Source organism: Bombina bombina, chromosome 9 (genome assembly GCF_027579735.1).
Source record: "Bombina bombina isolate aBomBom1 chromosome 9, aBomBom1.pri, whole genome shotgun sequence".
In the NCBI taxonomy this organism is placed as follows: domain Eukaryota; kingdom Metazoa; phylum Chordata; class Amphibia; order Anura; family Bombinatoridae; genus Bombina; species Bombina bombina.
The window spans coordinates 171,120,422-171,144,878 of record NC_069507.1 but is presented as its reverse complement, the minus strand read 5'-3'; the positions used below and the strand labels follow the sequence as shown (position 1 = coordinate 171,144,878).

Genomic DNA, 24,457 nt, shown 5'->3' with positions numbered 1-24,457 from the left:
AAAGCTGATCTACAGAAGCTCCATTTTTGAAAGCCCAAGATAATGAAACAGCCCTCGTGGAATGAGCCGTGATTCTCTCAGGAGGCTGCTGACCAGCAGTCTCATAAGCCAAGCAAATAACACTCCTCAACCAACAAGAAAGTAGTAGCCTTAGCTTTCTTACCCTTACGCTTCCCAAAAAAAGACAACAAATAAAGAAGATTGGCAAAAATCCTTAGTCGCCTGCAAAAAATATTTCAATGCACGAACCACATCCAGGTTGTGCAACAAATGCTCCTTATGAGCAGAAGGATTAGGACACAAAGAAGGAACAACAATCTCTTGATTAATATTCTTATCAGAAATAACCTTGGGAAGAAAACCCAAGGCAGTACGCAGAACTAACTTATCAGAGTGAAAAATAAGAAAAGGCGATTCATACTGTAAAGCTGAAAGCTCCGAAACTCTTCGAGCCGAAGAAATAGCCACCAGAAACAAAACCTTCCAAGATAACATTTTAATATCCAAAGAATGCATAGGTTCAAACGGAGCCTGTTGAAGGACTCTAAGAACCAAATTAAGACTCCAAGGTGGAGTAGTAGACTTAAACACAGGCTGAATTCTAACCAAGGCCTGACAAAAAGAATGAACATCTGGCACATCCGCCAGGCGCTGGTGCAATAAAATAGATAAAGCAGAAAATTGACCCTTCAGGGTACTAGCAGATAAACCTTTCTCCATACTCTCCTGCAGAAAAGACAAAATCCTAGGAATCCTAACTCTACTCCACGAGTAGCCTTTGGATTCACACCAATACAAATATTTACACCAACTCTTATAATAAATCTTCCTAGTCACAGGCTTACGAGCGTGAATCATAGTCTCAATGACTGACTCAGAAAAACCATGCTTAGAAAGAATCAAGCTTTCAATCTCCAAGCAGTCAGCTTCAGAGAAACAAGATTTGGATGAAGGAAGGGACCCTGCAGAAACAGGTCCTTAATTAATGGAAGACACCAAGGTGGAAGGGAAGACATCTCCACCAGATCTGCAAACCAGATTCTGCGAAGCCACGCTGGAGCAATGAGAATCACCGATGCCCTCTCTAGTTTGACCCGAGCAATGACCCGAGGAAGAAGAGCAAACGGAGTTAACACATATGCCAGACTGAAAGTCCAAGGAACTGCCAGAGCATCTATCAGATCAGCCTGAGGATCCTTTCACCTCGACCCGTACCTCGGGAGCTTGGCATTCTGACGAGATGCTATGAGATCCAACTCCGGCTGCCCCCAACTGATAATCAAGCTGGAAAATACCTCTGGATGAAGTTTTCACTCGCCCGGATGAAAAGTCTGTCTGCTCAGAAAATCCGCTTCCCAATTGTCCACCCCTGGAATGTGGATAGCAGACAGACAACAGTTGTGAATCTCCGCCCACTGAATAATCTTGGCTACCTCTGTCATGGCCAAGGAACTCCGAGTTCCTCCCTGATGATTGATGTAAGCCACTGATGTTATGTTGTCCGACTGAAACCTGATGAACCTGAAAATTGCTCTCAGTTCCAAAACATTTATTGGAAGAAGCCCTTAATGAACCCCAGACAGCACCCCAGCCCAGCAAACTGGCATCTGTGGTTACAATCACCCAGGCAGGTCTGCGAAAGCAAGTTCCCTGAGAGAGAAGATCCTGAGACAACCACCATGAAAGAGAATCTCTGGACATCTGATCTAGAACAATCTTTGGAGATAGATCCGTATAATCCCCGTTCCACTGCTTGAGCAAGCATAACTGCAGAGGTCTGAGATGTAACCTAGCAAACGGAATGATGTCCATGACTGAAACCATCAGACCAATAACCTCCATGCACTGAGCCACTGACGGCCGAGGAAGGGACTGAAGAGCAAGACATGTATTGAAAATCTTTGACTTTCTTGCTTCTGTCAGAAAAAGTTTAATCTCTAGAGAATCTATAATGGTCCCCAAAAATACCACTCTTGTACCCTGAGAAACTTGTTTACACTCTTGAGGTCTAAAATAGGTCTAAGAGTTCCCTACTTTTTGTGAACGACGAAGAGATTGGAATAAAAACCCAGACCCTGTTCCTGAACCGGAACTGGAACTATCACTCCCATGTCGGAAAGATTCTGAACACAACGTAAGAACGCCTCTCCTTTTATCTGGTTTACAGATAACCTGGAGAGAAGAAACCTGCCTCTGGGAGGAAAATTCTTGAACTCCAGTTTGTAACCCTGGGACACGATATCTACCACCCAGAGATCCTGAGCATCTCGAAACCAAGCTTGAGTCAGCAACAGGCTTCCTGGACTGCTTCCCCTTATTCCAAGACTGATTTGACTTCCAAGATGGCTTAGACTGTTCCTGCTTGGAGGAAGAAGAGGAAGATTTACCAGAGAAGTTACGAAAGGAATGAAAATTACTCTGCCGACCCTTCTGTTTATTTCTTTTATCCTGAGGAAGAGAATACCCCTTCCCTCCGGTAATATCAGAAACAATCTCAGCCAAACCGGGCCCAAAGTCTAACCCTTGTAAGGAATAGATAAAAGCTTAAACTTAGAGGACACATCCGCAGACCAGGGTTTTAACCATAAAACTCTGTGAGCTAAAATGGCAAAAACAGAAATTTTAGCTCCCAACTTTATGACCTGTAGAGAAGCATCTGCAATAAAGGAATTAGCCAACTTCAAAGCCTTGATTCTATCTTGAATTTCTTCAAGAGGAGTATCTTGCTGAATAGAATCAGACAATGCATCAAACCAATATGCCACTAGTTACCGTAGCAATACATGCAGCCGGTTGCCATTGATACCCCTGGTGAACATACATTTTTTTAAGCAAAGCTTCCAACTTTTTATCCATAGGATCTTTAAAGGAACAGCTATCCTCAATAGGAATAGTGGTCCTCTTGGTCAGAGTGGAAACTGCTCCCTCCAACTTAGGAACCATCTGCCAAGATTCCTTAATAGAATCAGCAATAGGAAACATCTTCCTAAAAATTGGAGAAGGGGAAAAAGGAATCCCAGGCTTCTCCCATTCTCGTGCAATAATATCTGAAACACGATCTGGAATAGGAAATACTTCCACCGAGGAAGGGACATAAAAAAAAACTTATTAAGTTTACTAGATTACTTAGGAATAGCCATGACTGACGCCTCAGAGTCATCCAAGGTAGCCAAAACCTCCTTGAGTAACAAACGGAGGTGCTCCATCTTAAACCTAAAGGAAACAACCTCAGGTTCCGAAGAAGGATTTACACTATCAGAATCCGAGATCTCACCCTCAGATGCTACTGAAGTATCTTCCTCTACAGACTTATGAGAAGAAACACTAGACAATTGCAACAGAATCAGAAACCTTATACTTTGTCTTGCGCTTCCCCTGTAACATAGGAAAAGCAGACAAAGGCCCATAGTTATCAAGGTCTGTCGGACCTGATCCGACAGTACTCTTAACTAGTTTCTTAAAGGGACACAAACCCTTTTTTCTTTCATGATTCAGACAAAGCATGCAACTTTAAACAACTTTCCAGTTTACTTCTATTATCTAATTATCTTATTTTTCCTTGTTATCCTTTGTTGAAGGATCATCAATGCACTACTGGGAGCTAGCTAAAAAGCCAATAACAAGTCATTTGTGTGCAGCCACCAATCAACAGCTTCTGAGCCTATCAAGGTATAGTTTTCAACACAGAATACAAAAAGAACTAAACAAATTAGACAATAGAAATACATTTGAAATTTATCAAAATTGCATGCTCTATCTGAATCATGAAAGAAAAAAAAAGTTAGGTTTCATGTCCCTTTAATTATTGGAACTTGGGAACTAATTAAGGAATACACTAATATGTTAGGGAGTCTGCATGTTGGCGCCCCCAATCTTGTCGTAGGGTTCTTGTCAGCAGCCCATGCTAATTTACTTCAAATAGGTGGAAACAGAACTAAAGGTAAAAGGAACAGTACATGTGTTGGTTCTATAAGGGAAGAGTTCCAAAGACTTCTGAGAAGCTCCCACAAAAGTCACCTACTAATGAAGATCACATATCATAAATGCAAAATGTATTTTCATATTTACTCTCTAATGCTACAAGGCTGACAAACACAATTATCAGTGACATAGAAAAAAGATCTACATGGTCCAACATCAGTACTGCATATACCAAGGCATAATGTTATACATACTTGTAAACACTGATTCATTCTTTTATCCCATAGCCTCACAACACCATAGTAGGAAGAGCCGCTTGCGATCATATAATTGCCATCACTCTGTATACAGTAGAGGGCGCTATCGTGAGGTTCTTCCCACTCTTTCATACACCTTCTAAAACACAAGCAAGAAATAGTTAAATACAATCAGAATGAGATTTAGGCTATTTGTTAGAAAAAACATAATTTATGCTTACCTGATAAATTTATTTCTCTTGTAGTGTGTTCAGTCCACGGGTCATCCATTACTTATGGGATATATTCTCCTTCCCAACAGGAAGTTGCAAGAGGATCACCCAAGCAGAGCTGCTATATAGCTCCTCCTCTCACATGTCATATCCAGTCATTCGACCGAAACAAGACGAGAAAGGAGAGAGAAACTATAAGGTGCAGTGGTGACTGGAGTTATAATTTTAAAATTTAGAACCTGCCTTAAAAAGACAGGGCGGGCCGTGGACTGAACACACTACAAGAGAAATAAATTTATCAGGTAAGCATAAATTATGTTTTCTCTTGTTAAGTGTGTTCAGTCCACGGGTCATCCATTACTTATGGGATACCCATACCAAAGCTAAGTACACGGATGATGGGAGGGACAAGGCAGGAACATTAAACAGAAGGAACCACTGCCTGTAGAACCTTTCTCCCAAAACCAGCCTCCGAAGAAGCGAAAGTGTCAAATTTGTAAAATTTGGAAAAAGTATGAAGTGAAGACCAAGTTGCAGCCTTGCAAATCTGTTCAACAGAGGCCTCATTCTTAAAGGCCCAGGTGGAAGCCACAGCTCTAGTGGAATGAGCTGTAATTCTTTCAGGAGGCTGCTGTCCAGCAGTCTCATAGGCTAAACGTATTATGCTACGAAGCCAAAAAGAGAGAGAGGTAGCCGAAGCCTTTTGACCTCTCCTCTGTCCAGAGTAAACGACAAACAGAGAAGAAGTTTGTCTAAAATCTTTAGTAGCCTGTAAGTAGAACTTCAGAGCACGGACCACGTCCAGATTATGCAAAAGACGTTCCTTCTTAGAAGAAGGATTAGGACATAATGATGGAACAACAATCTCTTGATTGATATTCCTGTTAGAAACAACCTTAGGCAAAAACCCAGGTTTAGTACGCAGTACTTCCTTGTCTGAATGAAAGATCAGATAAGGAGAATCACAATGTAAGGCAGATAACTCAGAGACTCTTCGAGCCGAGGAAATAGCCATCAAAAACAAAACTTTCCAAGATAAAAGCTTAATATCAATGGAATGAAGGGGTTCAAACGGAACACCCTGAAGAACTTTAAGAACCAAGTTTAAGCTCCACGGAGGAGCAACAGCTTTAAACACAGGCTTAATTCTAGCCAAAGCCTGACAAAAGGCCTGGACGTCTGGATTCTCTGCCAGACGTTTGTGTAAAAGAATAGACAGAGCTGAAATCTGTCCCTTTAGCGAACTAGCGGATAAACCCTTTTCTAAACCCTCCTGTAGAAAAGCCAATATCCTAGGAATCCTAACCTTACTCCATGAGTAACTCTTGGATTCGCACCAATATAAATATTTGCGCCATATCTTATGGTAAATTTTTCTGGTCACAGGTTTCCGAGCCTGTATTAATGTATCAATAACCGAATCCGAAAACCCACGCTTTGATAGAATCAAGCGTTCAATTTCCAGGCAGTCAGCCTCAGAGAAATTAGGTTTGGATGGTTGAAAGGACCCTGAATTAGAAGGTCCTGCCTCAGAGGAAGAGACCATGGTGGACAGGACGACATGTCCACTAGGTCTGCATACCAGGTCCTGCGTGGCCACACAGGCGCTATCAGAATTACAGATGCCCTCTCCTGTTTGATCCTGGCAATCAGTCGAGGTAGTAACGGAAATGGTGGAAACACATAAGCTATGTTGAAAACCCAAGGGGCTGCTAATGCATCTACCAGCACCGCTCCCGGGTCCCTGGACCTGGATCCGTAACAAGGAAGCTTTGCGTTCTGGCGAGATGCCATGAGATCCAGATCCGGTTTGCCCCAACGACGAATCAGTTGAGCAAATAGCTCCGGGTGAAGTTCCCACTCTCCCGGATGAAAAGTCTGGCGACTTAGGAAATCCGCCTCCCAGTTCTCTACGCCCGGGATGTAAATCGCTGACAGGTGGCAAGAGTGAATTATCTTCGAGACTTCCAACATCGCTAGGGAACTCCTGGTTCCCCCTTGATGATTTATGTAAGCCACAGTCGTGATATTGTCTGACTGAAATCTGATGAACCTCAGTTTTGCTAACTGAGGCCAAGCTAGAAGAGCATTGAATATTGCTCTTAATTCTAGAATGTTTATTGGAAGGAGTTTCTCCTCCTGAGTCCACGATCCCTGAGCCTTCAGGGAATTCCAGACTGCTCCCCAGGCTAGAAGGCTGGCATCCGTTGTTACAATCGTCCAATCTGGTCTGCGAAAGGTCCTTCCTTTGGACAGATGAACCGGTGACAACCACCAGAGAAGAGAATCTCTGGTCTCCTGGTCCAGATTTAGCAAAGGGGACAAATCTGAGTAATCCCCGTTCCATTGACTGAGCATGCATAGTTGCAGCGGTCTGAGATGCAGGCGCGCAAATGGCACTATGTCCATTGCCGCGACCATTAAGCCGATTACCTCCATGCACTGAGCTACTGATGGGCTTGGAGCGGAATGAAGGACACGGCAAACATTGAGAATCTTTGATAACCTGGACTCCGTCAGGTAAATCTTCATCTCTACAGAATCTATAAGAGTCCCTAGAAAAGGAACCCTTGTGAGTGGTAACAGAGAACTCTTTTCCACGTTCACTTTCCACCCATGCGACCTCAGAAATGCTAGAACTATCTCTGTATGAGACTTTGCATTCTGAAAACTTGACGCTTGTATCAGAATGTCGTCTAGGTACGGAGCCACCGCTATGCCTCGTGGTCTTAGTACCGCCAGAAGTGAGCCCAGAACCTTCGTAAAAATTCTCGGGGCCGTGGCTAACCCGAAGTGAAGAGCCACAAACTGGTAATGCCTGTCTAGAAAGGCAAACCTTAGGTACCGATAATGATCTTTGTGAATTGGTATATGAAGGTAAGCATCCTTTAAGTCCACTGTGGTCATATATTGACCCTCTTGGATCATGGGTAGGATGGTTCGAATGGTTTCCATCTTGAACGATGGTACCCTTAGGAATTTGTTTAAGATCTTTAAGTCCAAGATTGGTCTGAAGGTTCCCTCTTTTTTGGGAACCACAAATAGATTTGAGTAAAATCCTTGTCCCTGTTCCGATCGTGGAACTGAGTGGATCACTCCCATGATTAAGAGGTCTTGTACACATTGTAGAAATGCCTCTCTCTTTACTAGGTTTGTCGATAACCTCGAAAGATGGAACCTCCCTTGTGGAGGAGAGGTTTTGAAATCCAGAAGGTATCCCTGAGATATAATCTTTAACGTCCAGGGATCCTGCACATCTCTTGCCCAAGCCTGGGCGAAGTGAGAAAGTCTGCCCCCCACTAAATCCGTCTCTGGATAGGGGGCCCTGTCTTCATGCTGTCTTAGGGGCGGGAGTAGGCTTTCTGGCCTGCTTGCCCTTGTTCCATGACTGGTTGCCTTTCCAACCCTGTCTGTAACAAGCAGTAGTTCCTTCCTGTTTTGGAGCGGAGGAAGTCGATGCTGCTCCTGCCTTGAAGTTACGAAAGGCACGAAAATTAGACTGTTTAGCCTTTGGTTTGGCCCTGTCCTGGGGAAGGGCGTGGCCCTTACCTCCCGTAATGTCAGCAATAATTTCCTTCAAGCCGGGCCCGAATAAGGTCTGCCCTTTGAAAGGAATGTTAAGTAGCTTAGACTTGGAAGTTACATCCGCTGACCAGGATTTAAGCCAGAGCGCTCTGCGCGCCTGTATGGCGAATCCGGAATTTTTAGCCGTAAGTTTGGTTAGATGTACTAAGGCATCTGAAACAAACGCATTAGCTTGCTTAAGGGTTCTAACTTTGCTGAAAGCCTCATCCAATGGCTCTGTGCGAATCGCCTCTTCCAGAGACTCAAACCAGAATGCCGCTGCAGCCGTGACAGGCGCAATGCATGCAAGAGGCTGCAATATAAAACCCTGTTGAACAAACATTTTCTTAAGATAACCTTCTAATTTTTTATCCATTGGATCTGAGAAAGCACAGCTATCCTCCACCGGGATAGTGGTACGCTTGGCTAACGTAGAAACTGCTCCCTCCACCTTAGGGACCGTCTGCCATAAGTCTCGTGTGGTGGCGTCTATAGGGAACATTTTTCTAAATATCGGGGAAGGGGAAAAAGGCACACTGGGTCTATCCCACTCCTTACTAATAATTTCTGTAAGTCTTTTTGGTATAGGAAAGACGTCAGTACACACCGGTACCGCATAGTATCTATCCAACCTACACAATTTCTCTGGAATTGCCACCGTGTCGCAATCATTCAGAGCCGCTAATACCTCCCCTAGTAACACACGGAGGTTCTCAAGCTTAAATTTAAAATTTGAAATTTCTGAATCCGGTCTCCCCGGATCAGAACCGTCACCGACAGAATGAAGCTCACCGTCCTCATGTTCTGCAAATTGTGACGCAGTATCAGACATGGCTCTCGTGTCATCAGCGCGCTCTGTCCTTAACCCAGAGCTATCGCGTTTGCCCCTTAATTCGGGCATATTATATAATACTTCTTTCATAACATTAGCCATATCATGTAAAGTGATTTGTAAGGGCCTAGATGTACTTGGCGTCTCAATCCTACGCATCTCCCGAGCGAGAGACGCAGGTACTGACACGTGAGGAGAGTTAGGCGGCATAACTTCCCCCTCGTTGTCTGGTGATAGTTTCTTTATCGGTACAGATTGACTTTTATTCAAAGCAATATCAATACAATTGGTACACATCGTTCTATTGGGCTCCACATTGGCTTTTGAACATGATGAACAAACAGTTTCCTCTGAATCAGACATGTTTAAACAGACTTAGCAATGAAACTAGCAAGCTTGGAAATCACTTTCAATAAGTTTACAAGCAATATAAAAAACGCTGCAGCGCTTCAAAAATACAGATATAATTAAACAATTCTTAACAAGAAGTGTATTATTAGCAGAGGATTGCACCCATTAGCAAAAGGATGATTAACCCCTCAATACCCAAAACGGATAAAACAGATATCAATTAAGATTTAACGCTTTTAATCACAGTCAAGCACACTGTCACAGATCTGCTGTGACTGATTACCTCCATCACAAATGAATTTTGCAGACCCCTGAGCTCTCTAGAGACGTCCTGGATCAAGGAGGAAGAAGCAGGAAGACTGTGCTAGAATTTTAACTGCGCAACAAGGCGCTAAAACAAGGTCCCTCCCACTCCTATCACAACAGTGGGAGCCCTGATATAACGGTTTCCATGCAGAAAAATATGTTAGCCATGTGGAAAAAAATCATGCCCAAAGAGATTTATCACCAAAGTACCTCACAAAAACGAATAACATGCCAGTAAACGTTTTATTAAAAAACAACATTTTCCAATGTCATGCAAAGTTATCACTAAGCCTGCTACCAGTCGCTACCACTGCAGATAAGGCTTAAGTATTATTTCAGTTTTAACAGTATTTTCTCAGTCAAATTCTAGTCTCTAGAAAATAACTCGACTGCGCATACATTTATCAGCCTGATACCACAGTTGCCACTACTGCATTTAAGGCTGTACTTACATCATACGGTAACAGCAGTATTTTCTTAGTCAATTCCATTCCCAGAAAATAAAGTACTGCACATACCTCATTTGCGGAGGACCCTGCATGCTATCCCCAGTTTCTGAAGTTACCCCACTCCTCAGAATGTTGAGAACAGCCAGTGGATCTTAGTTACGCCTGCTAAGATCATAGAAAAAAACGCAGGCAGTTTCTTCTTCCAAATACTGCCTGAGATAGAAAAACAGCACACTCTGGTGCCATTTAAAATAACAAACTTTTGATTGAAGAATAGATAAGTAAAAACTCCAGCTCCTCTCGCGACCTCCTTCTTTGTTGAGGGTTGCAAGAGAATGACTGGATATGACATGTGAGGGGAGGAGCTATATAGCAGCTCTGCTTGGGTGATCCTCTTGCAACTTCCTGTTGGGAAGGAGAATATATCCCATAAGTAATGGATGACCCGTGGACTGAACACACTTAACAAGAGAAAAATGTCAGATATTGCCTACATAAAGTGTACGCCACAATAAAAATCCGATAATCAGTCAATCAATTAAAAAAAAAAAAAAAGTTATTTATATTACTCGTGCCATTATGTTTTGTTAATGTATTTTTAATAAATGATTAAATAATGATTACAGAGTGAAAGATAGACACAACTTAATCTAGATAAAGCAAGTAAATAAAAAAATAAATTAAATGTACTTCCATTATCAAACTGTGCACAGTTTATTTTTATGGTCACACTTTCTAGGCCCCAGCTCCTACTGAGCATGTGCAGGCGATCACAGTATATACATATAGGAGGCTTTGATTGGCGGATGGTGGTCACAAGATACGAGGAAATTAATGGAAAATTAAAATTTTAAGAAAAATAAAAAATAAATAAAAGTGTTATAGCATAGTCTATTTATTATGCATTTTGACTGTATTTAATAGTCCTTTAATGATAATAAAGAAACAGTCACTGTTATTCATGGCCACATCTTATTATATTTACCCTGGTAACCGGAAAAGGCAAATGTTTAAAACTATTAATTTTATTCCAAAGCCGCCCAAACACAATTTTGTTAACCTGGGTGTCATAGCCCATATGCGCTACTGTTCATATTATGCATGTGTGAGTACATTTTCTTTACGAAAATATTTTTAAAAAAGTCTCCGCAATAAGGGTGGCAGTATGTACCAGCCACCCGGACTACTGTGGCATAAAATGATTTGTTTTAAACAAGTGTTTCCTGGCACAGTACCCCACAAGACACGATACCAAGGTTAGTAAATAAAACATTTACTTTTACAGTTCTGTAACATAGGAAAAACAGAATTTATGCTTACCTGATAAATTTCTTTCTTGACACGGTGAGTCCACAGATCATCAATTACTGTTGGGAATATCACTCCTGGCCAGCAGGAGGAGGCAAAGAGCACCACAGCAAAGTTGTTAAGTCACTTCCCTTCCCACAACTCCCAGTCATTCGACCGAAGGAAAAGGAGAGAAAGGAAATAACACAAGATTCAGAGGTGCCTGAGGTTTATATAAAAACTGTCTGAAAATAATGGAGGGCCGTGTCAAGAAATAAATACATTTATCAGGTAAGCATACATTTTGTTTTCTTTCTTAAGACAAGGTGAGTCCACGGATCATCAATTACTGTTGGGAACCAATACCCAAGCTAGAGGACACAGATGATAAGGAAGGGCAAGACAGGTCACCTAAACAGAAGGCATCACTGCTTGTAGAACCTTTCTCCCAAAAGAAGCCTCAGCCGAGGCACAAGTATCAAATTTATAGAATTTAGAAAAAGTGTGCAAAGAAGACCAAGTCGCAGCCTTACAGATCTGTTCTACGGAGGCTTCATTCTTGAAGGCCCAAGAAGAAGACACCGCCCTAGTGGAATGAGCTGTAATTCTCTCAGGAGGCTGCTGTCCAGCAGTCTCATAAGCCAAACGAATAATACTTCTCAATCAGAGGGAAAGAGAAGTAGCAGTAGCTTTCTGATCCTTACGTTTCCCAGAAAAGCAAACAAACAATGCAGAAGACTGACGAAAGTCCTTCGTAGCCTGCAGATAGAATTTAAGAGCCCTCACAACGTCTAAGTTGTGCAACAAACGTTCTCTAGGAGAAGGAGGATTAGGACAGAGACAAGGAACAACAATTTGCTGATTAATATTCCTGTCCGAAACAACCTTAGGAAGAAAACCAAACTTGTTACGGAGAACTGCCTTATCTGCATAAAATATGAGATAAAGAGAGTCACACTGCAGAGCTGAGAGTTCAGAAACCCTCCAAGCAGAAGAGCAGTTAGAAACAAAACTTTCCAAGATAATAACTTAATATCTATGGAATGCATAGGCTCAAACGGAGCCTGCTGTAAAACTTTAAGATCAAGGTTAAGGCTCCAAGGTGGAGCAACTGATTTAAACACAGGCCTGATTCTGACCAGGGCCTGACAAAAGGATTGTACATCCGGCATGTCCGCTAGATGCTTGTGTAGTAGAATGGATAGAGCAGAAATCTGACCCTTGAGGGTACTGAAAGATAACCCCTTCTCAAGGCCTTCCTGGAGAAAAGATAAGATCCTTGGGATTCTGACCTTACTCCAAGAATATCCTTTAGACTCACACCAATAAAGATATCTACGCCATATCTTATAGTAAATCTTTCTAGTGACAGGCTTATGAGCCTGAACCATGGTCTCAATGACCGATTCGGGAAAACCCACTCTTAGCTAAAATCAAGTGTTCAATCTCCAAGCAGTCAGCTTCAGTGAAACAAGATTTGGATGAAGGAAGTGCCCCTGAAGCAGAAGGTCCTTCCTCAGTGGAAGTCTCCCAAGAAGGTAGAGATGACATCTCTACTAGATCTGCATACCAGATCCTGCGAGGCTACGCAGGAGCTATTAGTATCACCAAAGCTTTCTCCTACTTGATCCAGGCGATGACTCGCGGAAGGAGAGAAAACAGAGGAAAGAGATATGCCAACCTGAAGTTCCAAGGAACTGCCAGAGCATCTATCAGAAAGGCTTGAGGATCTCTCGACCTAGAAACGTACTTTGGAAGCTTGGCGTTCTGACGAGACACAATCAGATCCAATTCTGGTAATCCCCATTTAGTTGTTACCCTGGAGAACACTTCCGGATGGAGTTCCCACTCCCCGGGATGAAAAGTCTGTCTGCTCAGAAAGTCCGCCTCCCAATTGTCCTGGAATGTGGATGGCAGAAAGACAGCATTTGTGAACCTCCGTCCACTGAATGATCCGTGCCACCTGCTTCATGGCTAAGGCACTCCGTGTTGCTCCTTGGTGGTTGATGTAGGCCACTGAGGTTATGTTGTCCGTATGGAACCTGCTAGACCAGGCTAGGGCCAGCTGAGGCCAAGCCATCAAGGCATTGAAGATAGCTCTCAACTCCAGAATGTTTATGGGGAGAGCAGATTCCTCCTGAGACCAAAGTCCCTGTGCCTTCAACGAGTCCCAGACTGCTACCCAACTCAACAGGCTGGCATCCGTGGTCACAATTACCCAAGAGGGTTTCTGGAAACACGTCCCCTGGGACAGATGTTCTTGCGACAGCCACAACAGTAGGGAGTCCCTTGTTGATTGGTCCAGAACTATTCTCTGAGATAGATCTGCATAATCCCCGTTCCACTGAGCGAGCATGCATAGCTGCAGGGGTCTCAAATGGAACCGAGCAAACGGAACTATGTCCATGGAAGCCACCATCAAGCCGATTACCTCCATGCATTGGGTCACTGATGGTCGTGTCGCCGCTTGTAGGGACAGACAAGTGGACAGAATCTTGGCTCTTCTGACATCCGTCAGAAAATTTTTCATAGACAGGGAGTCTATAATGGTTCCAAGGAAGGTAACTCTTGTAGCTGGAACAAGAGAACTCTTCTCCAGGTTGATTTTCCAACCGTGGAAACAAAGAAACGCCAACAAGATCTTTGTATGGGATTCTGCTAGTTGTAAGGATGGCGCCTGAACCAGAATGTCGTCTAGATAAGGTGCCACTGCAAGACCCCGAGACCGAATTACCGCCAGCAGAGCTCCCAGGACCTTTGAGAAAATTCTGTGAGCTGTGGTGAGACCAAATGGCAGCACTACAAATTGGTAATGTTTGTCTAGATAAGCGAACCTCAGGTATTTGTGATGATCCCTGTGAATGGGAACGTGCAGGTACACATACTTCAAGTCTATGGTTGTCATGAATTGACCTTCTTGAATCAGAGGAAGAATGGAACGTATAGTATCCATCTTGAAGGACGGCACAATGAGGAATTTGTTCAGTAGCTTTAGATCTAGAATGGGCCAAAAAGTTCCCTCTTTTTTGGGAACCACAAAGAGGTTGGAGTAAAAAACGCGGCCCTGTTCCTGACTTAGAACTGGAACTATCACTCCCAAGAGGAAAAGATCCTGAACACATTTCAAGAACGCCTCTTTATCTGGTCTACAGATAATCTTGAGAGGTGGAACCTGCCCCTGGGAGAAAAGTCTTGAACTCTAACTTGTACCCCTGGGAAACTATGTTCACTGCCCACGGGACCGGGACATCTCGTTCCCAAGCTTGCGAGAACTGAGAGAGTCTGCCCCCCACTTAATCCGATCCCGGATCGGGGGCAAACCCTTTATGCTGACTTTGAATTAGTTGCGGGCTTCTTAGATTGCTTCCCCTTGTTCGAAGACGGACTGGGCTTCCAAGAAGGCTTGGACTGTTTCTGCTTGGTAGAGGCAGGGGAAGACTTACCTCTGAAGATACAAAAGGAACGAACATTAGTCTGACGTCCCTTCAATTTGTTCTTCTTATCTTGAGGCAGAAAGGATCCTTTACCACCCGTGATATCAGAAATAATTTCTGCCAACGCAGGCCTGAACAAGGTCTTGCCAACAGTTTAGTCTTAGAAGGAACGTCTGCAGACAAAAACTTAAGCCATAGCGCCCTACGCGCTAAGATCACAAAGCCAGATATTTTGGCCCCCAACTTAATGACCTGCAAGGAAGCGTCAGTGATAAATGAATTGGCCAACTTGAGAGCCTTTATCCTATCATGAACTCCTCCAAAGGAGTCTCAGTTTGAACTGATACCTTATCTGATTCTATAATTTTCCTCTTACGCTTCCCCTGCAGCATGGGAATGGCTGCCAGCGCCTCAGATACCGCCGAGGATACCTGGGCCACATTCTCTTTAAAAACACTCCAACAGGAGATTGATAGGAACTGCAGCGCACTGCATGTGACGTTACCACAGATTGGGGCGTATTGGGAAGAGGCTGTGGCAGTGCCTATACAGTATCATCCTGAGGGAATGGTGGCTCAGCAACAAACAGTTTGTCTTTATACATAAGAGTTCTCTCAATACAAGAACTGCAAAAAGGCAAAGGGGGTTCTACTTGGGTATCCAAAGAAAGTTTGCACTCAACAGTAAGCCTAGACTACAGGTCTTGCACCGAGAAATTAATCACAGTTTTTCAAGAAAAAAATCTTATTTTCTATTTGACAAAACCTTTACTGTCTCTTTAAGGGAGAAAAGTTAACGAAAGCGCTAGTCTATTGCTTCAAAATCCCTTATACTGTTAAGAGAAATTTATGATTAACCAGAGATTAATTATAATGTGTCGAAATAAACCTCCTGGGCACCCTCTACACCTCAACGCTAAACTGAGTTGACTACCTGCTCCTCCTGAGACGGAGCTTTGGAAAACTTCCGATCTGCAGGAGAACCGGAGCGGCACAGCAGAAAGGAGGAGGACTAGCATAGGCCGTGAGACTTTCTTTGTAAAAACGGCGCCAAGAAGTTGCACGCTATGAGGAGGAGACACGCCTCTTAGTGACGTCACACTCTACACCTCAGCCATAAACACAGACAAAAAACGGCTAGCATTTAACCACTATGTGCAAGATTAAATGCCACAAGCCCCCAAAAAATAGCGACTACATGTATAAGCAGTTTCGCTGTCTGAGCCACCAATAAAATTTAACAGAAGAATTTATGTTAAATTTCAAGTTAAATTTCCCTCCTACTGCCACACAGTACCCTGTAACCTGCCTGAATAAAAATCTTGACCTTCAGGAATATATGTCCCCAATATGGTACAGCAATATCATGTAGTGCCAAAATAAATTCTGTAAGAAATAACATGGCACTCACTGGTATGAGAGGAAGCAACTCCTCACAGAGACCTGTGGATAGAAGAAATGAACAGAGTAAACATACTCTGGCATTCTGAGTGAGGGCAGCAATCTGTTAGGAAAAACAGTGGGGCCCACAAGTTCCTAACTACTTAAAAGCTAGCACAGCCCTACTAAAGAGACTAACGTAGAGTACAGCTAAACCCAAGTGTCAGGGAAGATCAAAGCAAGCCTGCTCAGGCTTCCAATAAAACAACAAAAATCTTGATAAAAGAATCTTATCAGACACCTTATCAGACACCTCTTTGCACTAAAGGCAAAGAGAAAGACTGGGGGTTGTGGGAAGGGAAGTGATACTTAACAGCTTTGCTGTGGTGCTTTTTGCCTCCTCCTGCTGGCCAGGAGTGATATTCCCAACAGTAATTGATGATCCGTGGACTCACCGTGTCTTAAGAAAGAAACATAGGGTGCCCCACGATTCAAGGTAAAATCACACTTTATTGGGGATGACACTCATCCAAATACACATACTCAATGGTAAAAAATAACATGCAATAAAAGAATCATCACCAAGCTCATGTCGGAATCCCTTAGGGTCTCGTCTCCTCAGTCACCCTGTCCCTCTCACGTGCCTGCCATGAATCCGTGACTAGGATACAGACTACCTCCAACAGCGAATATAACCTCATATGTCAAGATCCCAACCAAAGCTCTCTACGTGTTTCATCCAAATTTGTTGGGACTTTCTCAAGAGATATGATATGATGTTTCAGTCTCGATCTATAAGTAGCACAGCTTCGTTTGTGTGCATTTTTTTGAACAGTGTGTGCAAAAAAATAGCCTTTGCAATTTTTGGCGAAGTGATTAAAATATGTGTGCACATTTGTAGAGGTACAAAATTAGCTATGTGCCTACCTTATATTAAGCAAAATACAAAAAATAAAAAAAGTTACTCACTCATACACAATCACTCATATACTTACTCACTCATACATGCATAAACATACAAACACACACTCACAATGCACATACAAACACACTCACTCATACATGCACACACATACAAACACACTCATAATGTACACACATTTATAGACAAACACACTCACTCATACATGCACACACATACAAACACACACACACACACAATGTACACACATTTATACACAAACACAATAACTCATACATGCACACACATACATACACACACTCACAATGCACATATGCTCATACAAACACACTCACTCATACACACACATACATACACACACTCACAATGCACATACACACACACACACACTCACAATGCACATACACACACACACTCACAATGCACATACACACACACACACACTCACAATGCACATACACACACTCTCAATGAACATACACACACTCACAATGCACATACACACACTCACAATGCACATACACACACTCACAATGCACATACACACACTCTCAATGAACATACACACACTCACAATGCACACATACACACACTCACAATGCACACATACACACAATGCACACACTCACAATGCATATACACACACTCACAATCTATATACACACACACTCACAATGCACATACACACACAATGCACACACACACACACACTCAATGCATATACACACTCACAATGCACATACACACTCACAATGCACATACACACACACAATGCACATACACACACACAATGCACATACACACACTCACAATGCACATACACACACTCACAATGCACATACACACACTCTCAATGAACACACACACACTCACAATGCATATACACACACACTCACAATCCATATACACACACACTCACAATGAACACACACACTCAATGCATATACACACTCACAATGCACATACACACTCACAATGCACATACACACACTCACAATGCACATACAAACACACAAAATGCACATACAAACACACAAAATGCACATACAAACACACAAAATGCACATACAAACACACACTCACAATGTACATACAGACACACACTCACAATGCACATACACACATGCAAACACACTAACTCCTCAATGCACACATTCCAGGTGACCCATGAAATTAAAGGGATATGAAACCCAAATTTGTTCTTTCATGATTTAGAACATGGAATTTAAAAAAAACAACAAAAAACGTTCATATTAACTTCTAGTTTTTAATTTGCTTTGCCCTCTTGCTATCTATTCTTGAAAAGAATACCTAGATAGTCTCAGGAGCAGAAAAGCACGACTGGAAGCTAGCTGCTGATTGGTGGCTGCACATATATGCCTCTTGTCATTGACTCACCATATGTGTTCAGCTAACTCCCAGTAGTGCATTGCTGCTCTTTTAACAAAGGATACCAAGAATGCAAAGTAAATTTGATAATAGAAGTAAATTAATTGTTTAAAATTGTATCTGAATCATGAAAGAAAAAACAGAATTTATGCTTACCTGATAAATTTCTTTCTCTTGTGATGTATCGAGTCCACGATTCATCCATACTTGTGGGATATTCTCCTTCCCTACAGGAAGTGGCAAAGAGAGCACCCACAGCAGAGCTGTCTATATAGCTCCTCCCTTAGCTCCGTCCCCCAGTCATTCAACCGAAGGCTAGGAAGAAAAAGGAGAAACTATATGGTGCAGTGGTGACTGAAGTTTTTTAATTAAAAATATACTACCTGTCTTAAACAGACAGGGCGGGCCGTGGACTCGATACATCACAAGAGAAAGAAATTTATCAGGTAAGCATAAATTCTGTTTTCTCTTGTAAGATGTATCAAGTCCACTGATTCATCCATACTTGTGGGATACCAATACCAAAGCTTTAGGACACGGATGAAGGGAGGGACAAGACAGGTACCCTAAATGGAAGGCACCACTGCTTGTAAAACCTTTCTCCCAAAAATAGCCTCTGAAGAAGCAAAAGTATCGAATTTGTAAAATTTGGAAAAAGTATGAAGCGAAGACCAAGCTGCCGCATTACAAATCTGTTCAACAGAAGCCTCATTTTTAAAAGCCCATGTGGAAGCCACTGCTCTAGTAGAATGAGCAGTAATTCTTTCAGGAGGCTGCTGGCCATCAGTCTCATAAGCCAAACGGATGATGCTTTTCAGCCAAAAGGAAAGAGAGGTAGCCGTAGCCTTTTGACCTCTCCGTTTACCAGAATAAACAACAAACAATGAAGATGTTTGACGGAAATCTTTAGTTGCTTGTAAGTAGAACTTTAAAGCACGAACCATATCAAGATTGTGCAACAGACGTTCCTTCTTTGATGAAGGATTAGGACACAGAGAAGGAACAACAATCTCCTGATTGATATTCCTATTAGAACAACCTTAGGAAGAAACCCAGGTTTGGTACGCAAAACCACCTTTTCTTTCATGTAATTAGCAAGAGTCCATGAGCTAGTGACGTATGGGATATACATTCCTACCAGGAGGGGCAAAGTTTCCCAAACCTCAAAATGCCTATAAATACACCCCTCACCACACCCACAAATCAGTTTTACAAACTTTGCCTCCTGTGGAGGTGGTGAAGTAAGTTTGTGCTAGATTCTACGTTGATATGCGCTCCGCAGCAGGTTGGAGCCCGGTTTTCCTCTCAGCGTGCAGTGAATGTCAGAGGGATGTGAAGAGAGTATTGCCTATTTGAATTCAATGATCTCCTTCTACGGGGTCTATTTCATAGGTTCTCTGTTATCGGTCGTAGAGATTCATCTCTTACCTCCCTTTTCAGATCGACGATATACTCTTATATATACCATTACCCAAGGGCGTATTTAGGTTTTGTGCTGCCCTAGGCACTCAAAATTCTGCTGCCCCCCCCCCCCCCCCCCAGGTTTAAGGCCTTTTTTTAGACATAATATTTTTGGGGCAGGGTGTAAAAAATAAAAAAAATAATGTCTTTTTAAGTAGATGTTCACCAGGGCTTGCATTCACTCTGGTCACACCCACACACCCACACATATATATATATATATATATATATATATATATATATATATATATATATATATATAAAGACATTATTTTGCAAGTCAGATGATTAAAGTGTTTATATCAGAAAAAAATATCCTTCACTGTATGATAGTTTATCAGTAGGTAGTTGTTTAACCTTAAACATCTTCTTTGGTGATTGACAGTTATTTAAGAAAAATATCTGCTTGGATAAATATATAATGAATATACAAACTGGCCTTTAAAAGTACTTAAAAAATACAACAGTAGTTATGATAGGTTTAGGAATTGTATCCTAGGGGATAAAGTCACATGATACAATCATAATAAAGTATATACTTGTATTGTTTCTGAATGTATTAAATGCATACAACATATTTTCAGTTGTGTTTTAAGTCACATAGTTGTATAGATTCAGCAATAAATACTTATTCTTTGCATGTATGACAGATGGACAAACAGTAAATGTACAAGTATTTAGTGACTAATCCGTTTAAGTATTTTAATGCCTAATGAAGATGTATTGAAGGGAGAAAGGCATATGCTGTTTAACAGTGGTCACGTTGTAGTGCACACTGCACTGTTTAGTCTGTGTGAGTCTCAATCACGCGGTGGAGCCAGGAAGAATACCGCATTCCCTCTCAGTCCAGGCCAGGCTGCGCAAGTGAGCTCCGCCTCCACTGTCACCACGTCATGCACACCCACATACAATCCCATAGGATAGCAATAGCTGGGCCAGCCATTAAAGTCATTTGTAATTGGTTGATTTAGCCACCTGGCCCTGAGTTCAGTAGAGTGGCCCTAGGGACTCAAAATTCTGCTGCCCCTTAAAAATCTGCTGCCCTAGGCACCGGCCTTGTTGGCCTATGCCTTAATACGCCCCTGCCATTACCTCTACTGATTCTCGTTTCAGTACTGGTTTGGCTTTCTACTACATGTAGATGAGTGTCCTGGGGTAAGTAAGTCTTATTTTCTGTGACACTCTAAGCTATGGTTGGGCACTTTTATATAAAGTTCTAAATATATGTGTTTAAACATTTATTTGCCTTGATTCAGGATGTTCAACGTTCCTTATTTTCAGACAGTCAGTTTCATATTTGGGATAATGCATATGAATAATTCAATTTTTTCTTACCTTAAAATTTGACTTTTTTTCCTGTGGGCTGTTAGGCTCGCGGGGGCTGATAATGCTTCATTTTATTGCGTCATTCTTGGCGCGGACTTTCTTGGCGCAAAAATTTTCTTTTATTCCTTCTTCAAAGGTTTTAAACTATATTCTTTGCCAGCAGTTAAACTCAATTTGGAGGGTTCTCCAATTTATTGGGGCTATCTCTAATTCTACTAATTATGCTATTGTTTCTATAGCAAAATAGTATTTATTTTCCTTTAGATAGTTGTATCTTATTTATGGAAAATTATTTAGTTTCAGGTACTTTTCTTGGTCCTGTGATTTATTTGGATATTGCAATTGCTTAATTTTCTCTGTTTACTTTAAGATCAAGTATCAGATTATGATTTATTTTAGCATTGTTAAAGGGACAACATTTACTAGACTAGGTGCTGTTGCATTTGTCTTGTTGTTTTGCATTTATTGATTATGCAAGTCCACTGTATTGGCTGGTCCTTTAAACTGGACTATCATGCTAATAATTTCATTTGTGTCTTCATTTTATTGAATATTTTCACAAATGAGGGTTAATCTATGTCTTTAGCTTTTTTAGCTAGAAGAATTTTGTGATTTTTTAAAAAATAAATAAATAAATCCATATTTCTTTCGTTCTAAGATAATCAATTATTTGTTTTATAATTGGATTCAATTCTTAACTGTTACTCTGGGCTTCAAGGTTGAGTTCTAAGACTAAAACTTTAAGCTTATACTGGTTTGGTTGTTCTTATTAAGGAACGAATTCCTGAGTTCTTTCCCAAGTAACATGTCTATATTTGGAGTTCGAAATCAGCTCCCTAATTTTGCGATGTACGTGCCGTATTCCAGCTTGGCTGGTAAGGGGCAGGTTAAGGCTTCTTTGAAATGTATTTTGTCCAAATTTCTTTGATTTTATTCCAGTAAGGCTAACACTTTCTTTAACTGTGTTTCTGTCCTATATATTTTGGGTACTGTTGAAGCATGGCTGGGCACCCATGGGGTTCAAGCGCTGCTCAGACCTGGAATCTTCTGGGGTATTTCTTCCAGTTCCTTTTGAGGAACCGGGTTTTGGAGTTTTATTCAAACTATTTTGCCTTTTTATGGTCATTGATAGCATTATTTGTTTTCATTAGATACAATAAATGCATATTTTCATTTTTCTGTTTTCATTCAGATTATTTTCTGAGGATGCGGAATCTCATATGATTCACTTACTCTTCAGGACATAGTTAGAGGATCTTCTTTTCAAAAGCTCTTGATTCCTCACACAAGGGTCACCTTTTTTAGGTTTCCAGATAGTTTGTGTCACTGTCCTTGTCTCTATCAGACAAGGGATAATGTTATTGGGTTCCGTCTATCGGTACCTTTAGTCTCTATTATTTCCTTCAGTTGCTATATATGCATAGAAGTTTTAGGTCTTATGGCCACAGCATTGGATACAATTCCCTTTGCTCATTTTCACTAGAAAGAACCTTTCCAGTCTTTTATAAGTGTTGTTTCTTCAAGAACATGGTTGGAGGATCAATTTACCAAAAAGTTCGTTTCATTCCTCAGACAAGGGTAACCTTTTTAGGTTTCCTGATAGATTCAGTGTTCTTGATTCTGTCTATGACGGACAAGAGGCGTCTGAAATTGGTTTCAGCTTATCGAAACCATCAGTCTCAATCTTTCCCTTCGGTAGCCTTATGCATGGAAATTCTAGGTCTTATGACTGCTGCATTGGACGCGATCCCCTTTGCTCGTTTTCACATGCGACCTCTTCAGCTCTGTATGCTGAACCAGTGGTGCAGGGATTATACAAAGATATCTCAATTAATATCTTTAAAACCGATTGTTCGACACTCTCTGACGTGGTGGACAGACCACCATCGTTTAGTTCAGGGGGCTTCTTTTGTTCTTCCAACCTAGACTGTGATCTCAACAGATGCAAGTCTGACAGGTTGGGGAGCTGTATGGGGGTTTCTGACAGCACAAGGGGTTTGGGAATCTCAGGAGGCGAGATTACCAATCAACATTTTTGGAACTCCGTGCAATTTTCAGAGCTCTTCAGTCGTGGCCTCTTCTAAAGAGAGAGTCGTTCATTTGTTTCTAGACGGACGATGTCACAACCGTGGCATATGTCAATCATCAAGGAGGAACTCACAGTCCTCTGGCTATGAAAGAAGTCTCTCGAATACTTGTATGGGTGGAATCCAGCTCCTGTCTAATTTCTGCGGTTCATATCCCAGGTATAGACAATTGGGAAGCAGATTATCTCAGTCGCCAAACGCTACATCCGGGCGAATGGTTTCTTCACCCAGAGGTATTTCTTCAGATTGTTCAAATATGGGGACTTCCAGAAATAGATCTGATGGCTTCTCATCTAAACAAGAAGCTTCCCAGGTATCTGTCCAGATCCAGGGATCCTCAGGCGGAAGCAGTGGATGCATTGTCACTTCCTTGGAAGTATCATCCTGCTTATATCTTTCCGCCTATAGTTCTTTTTCCAAGATTCTAAAGGAACGTTCGTTTATTCTGCTGGTGGCTCCAGCATGGCCTCACAGGTTTTGGTATGCGGATCTTGTCCGGATGGCCACTTGCCAACCGTGGACTCTTCCGTTAAGACCAGACCTTCTATCGCAAGGTCCTTTTTTCCATCAGGTTCTCAAATCCTTACATTTGAAGGTATGGAGATTGAACGCTTGATTCTCAGTCATAGAGGTTTCTCTGACTCTGTGATTAATACTATGTTACAGGCTCGTAAAACTGTATCTAGGAAGATATATTATCGAGTCTGGAAGATTTACATTTCTTGGTGTTTTTCTCATCATTTTTCGTGGCATTTTTTTAGAATTCCTAGAATTTTACAGTTTCTTCAGGATGGTTTGGATAAGGTTTGTCTGCAAGTTCCTTGAAAGGTCAAATCTCTGCTCTTTCTGTTCTTTTTCACAGAAAGATTGCTAGTCTTCCTGATATTCATTGTTTTGTACAAGCTTTGGCTCGTATAAAACCTGTTATTAAGTCAATCTCTCCTCCTTGGAGTTTGAATTTGGTTCTGGGGGCTCTTCAAGCTCCTCCGTTTGAACCTATGCATTCGCTGGACATTAAATTACTTTCTTAGAAAGTTTTGTTTCTTTTGGCCATCTCTTCTGCTAGAAGAGTTTCTGAATTATCTGCTCTTTCTTGTGAGTCTCCTTTTCTGATTTTTCATCAGGATAAGGCGGTGTTGCGAACTTCTTTTAAATTTTTACCTAAGGTTGTGAATTCTAACAACATTAGTAGAGAAATTGTGGTTCCTTCATTGTGTCCTAATCCTAAGAATTCTAAGGAAAAGTCGTTGCATTCTTTGGATGTAGTTAGAGCTTTGAAA

General features: G+C 41.7%; 1 protein-coding gene across 2 annotated transcripts in view; it reads right to left on the bottom strand.

Moving 5' to 3' along the window:
* The window catches only part of FBXW4 (F-box and WD repeat domain containing 4), a 621,158-nt gene that overhangs the window by 20,706 nt on the left and 575,995 nt on the right, over window positions 1–24,457 (bottom strand). Inside the window, exon 8 of one of the 2 annotated variants that reach the window (XM_053692483.1) lies at window positions 4,176–4,317. The exons of the other annotated variant lie outside the window; for it this stretch is intronic. Coding sequence (XP_053548458.1) covers window positions 4,176–4,317 — 142 coding nt within the window. The remainder of the gene's footprint in view (window positions 1–4,175; window positions 4,318–24,457) is intronic. 2 annotated transcript variants of the gene reach the window in all.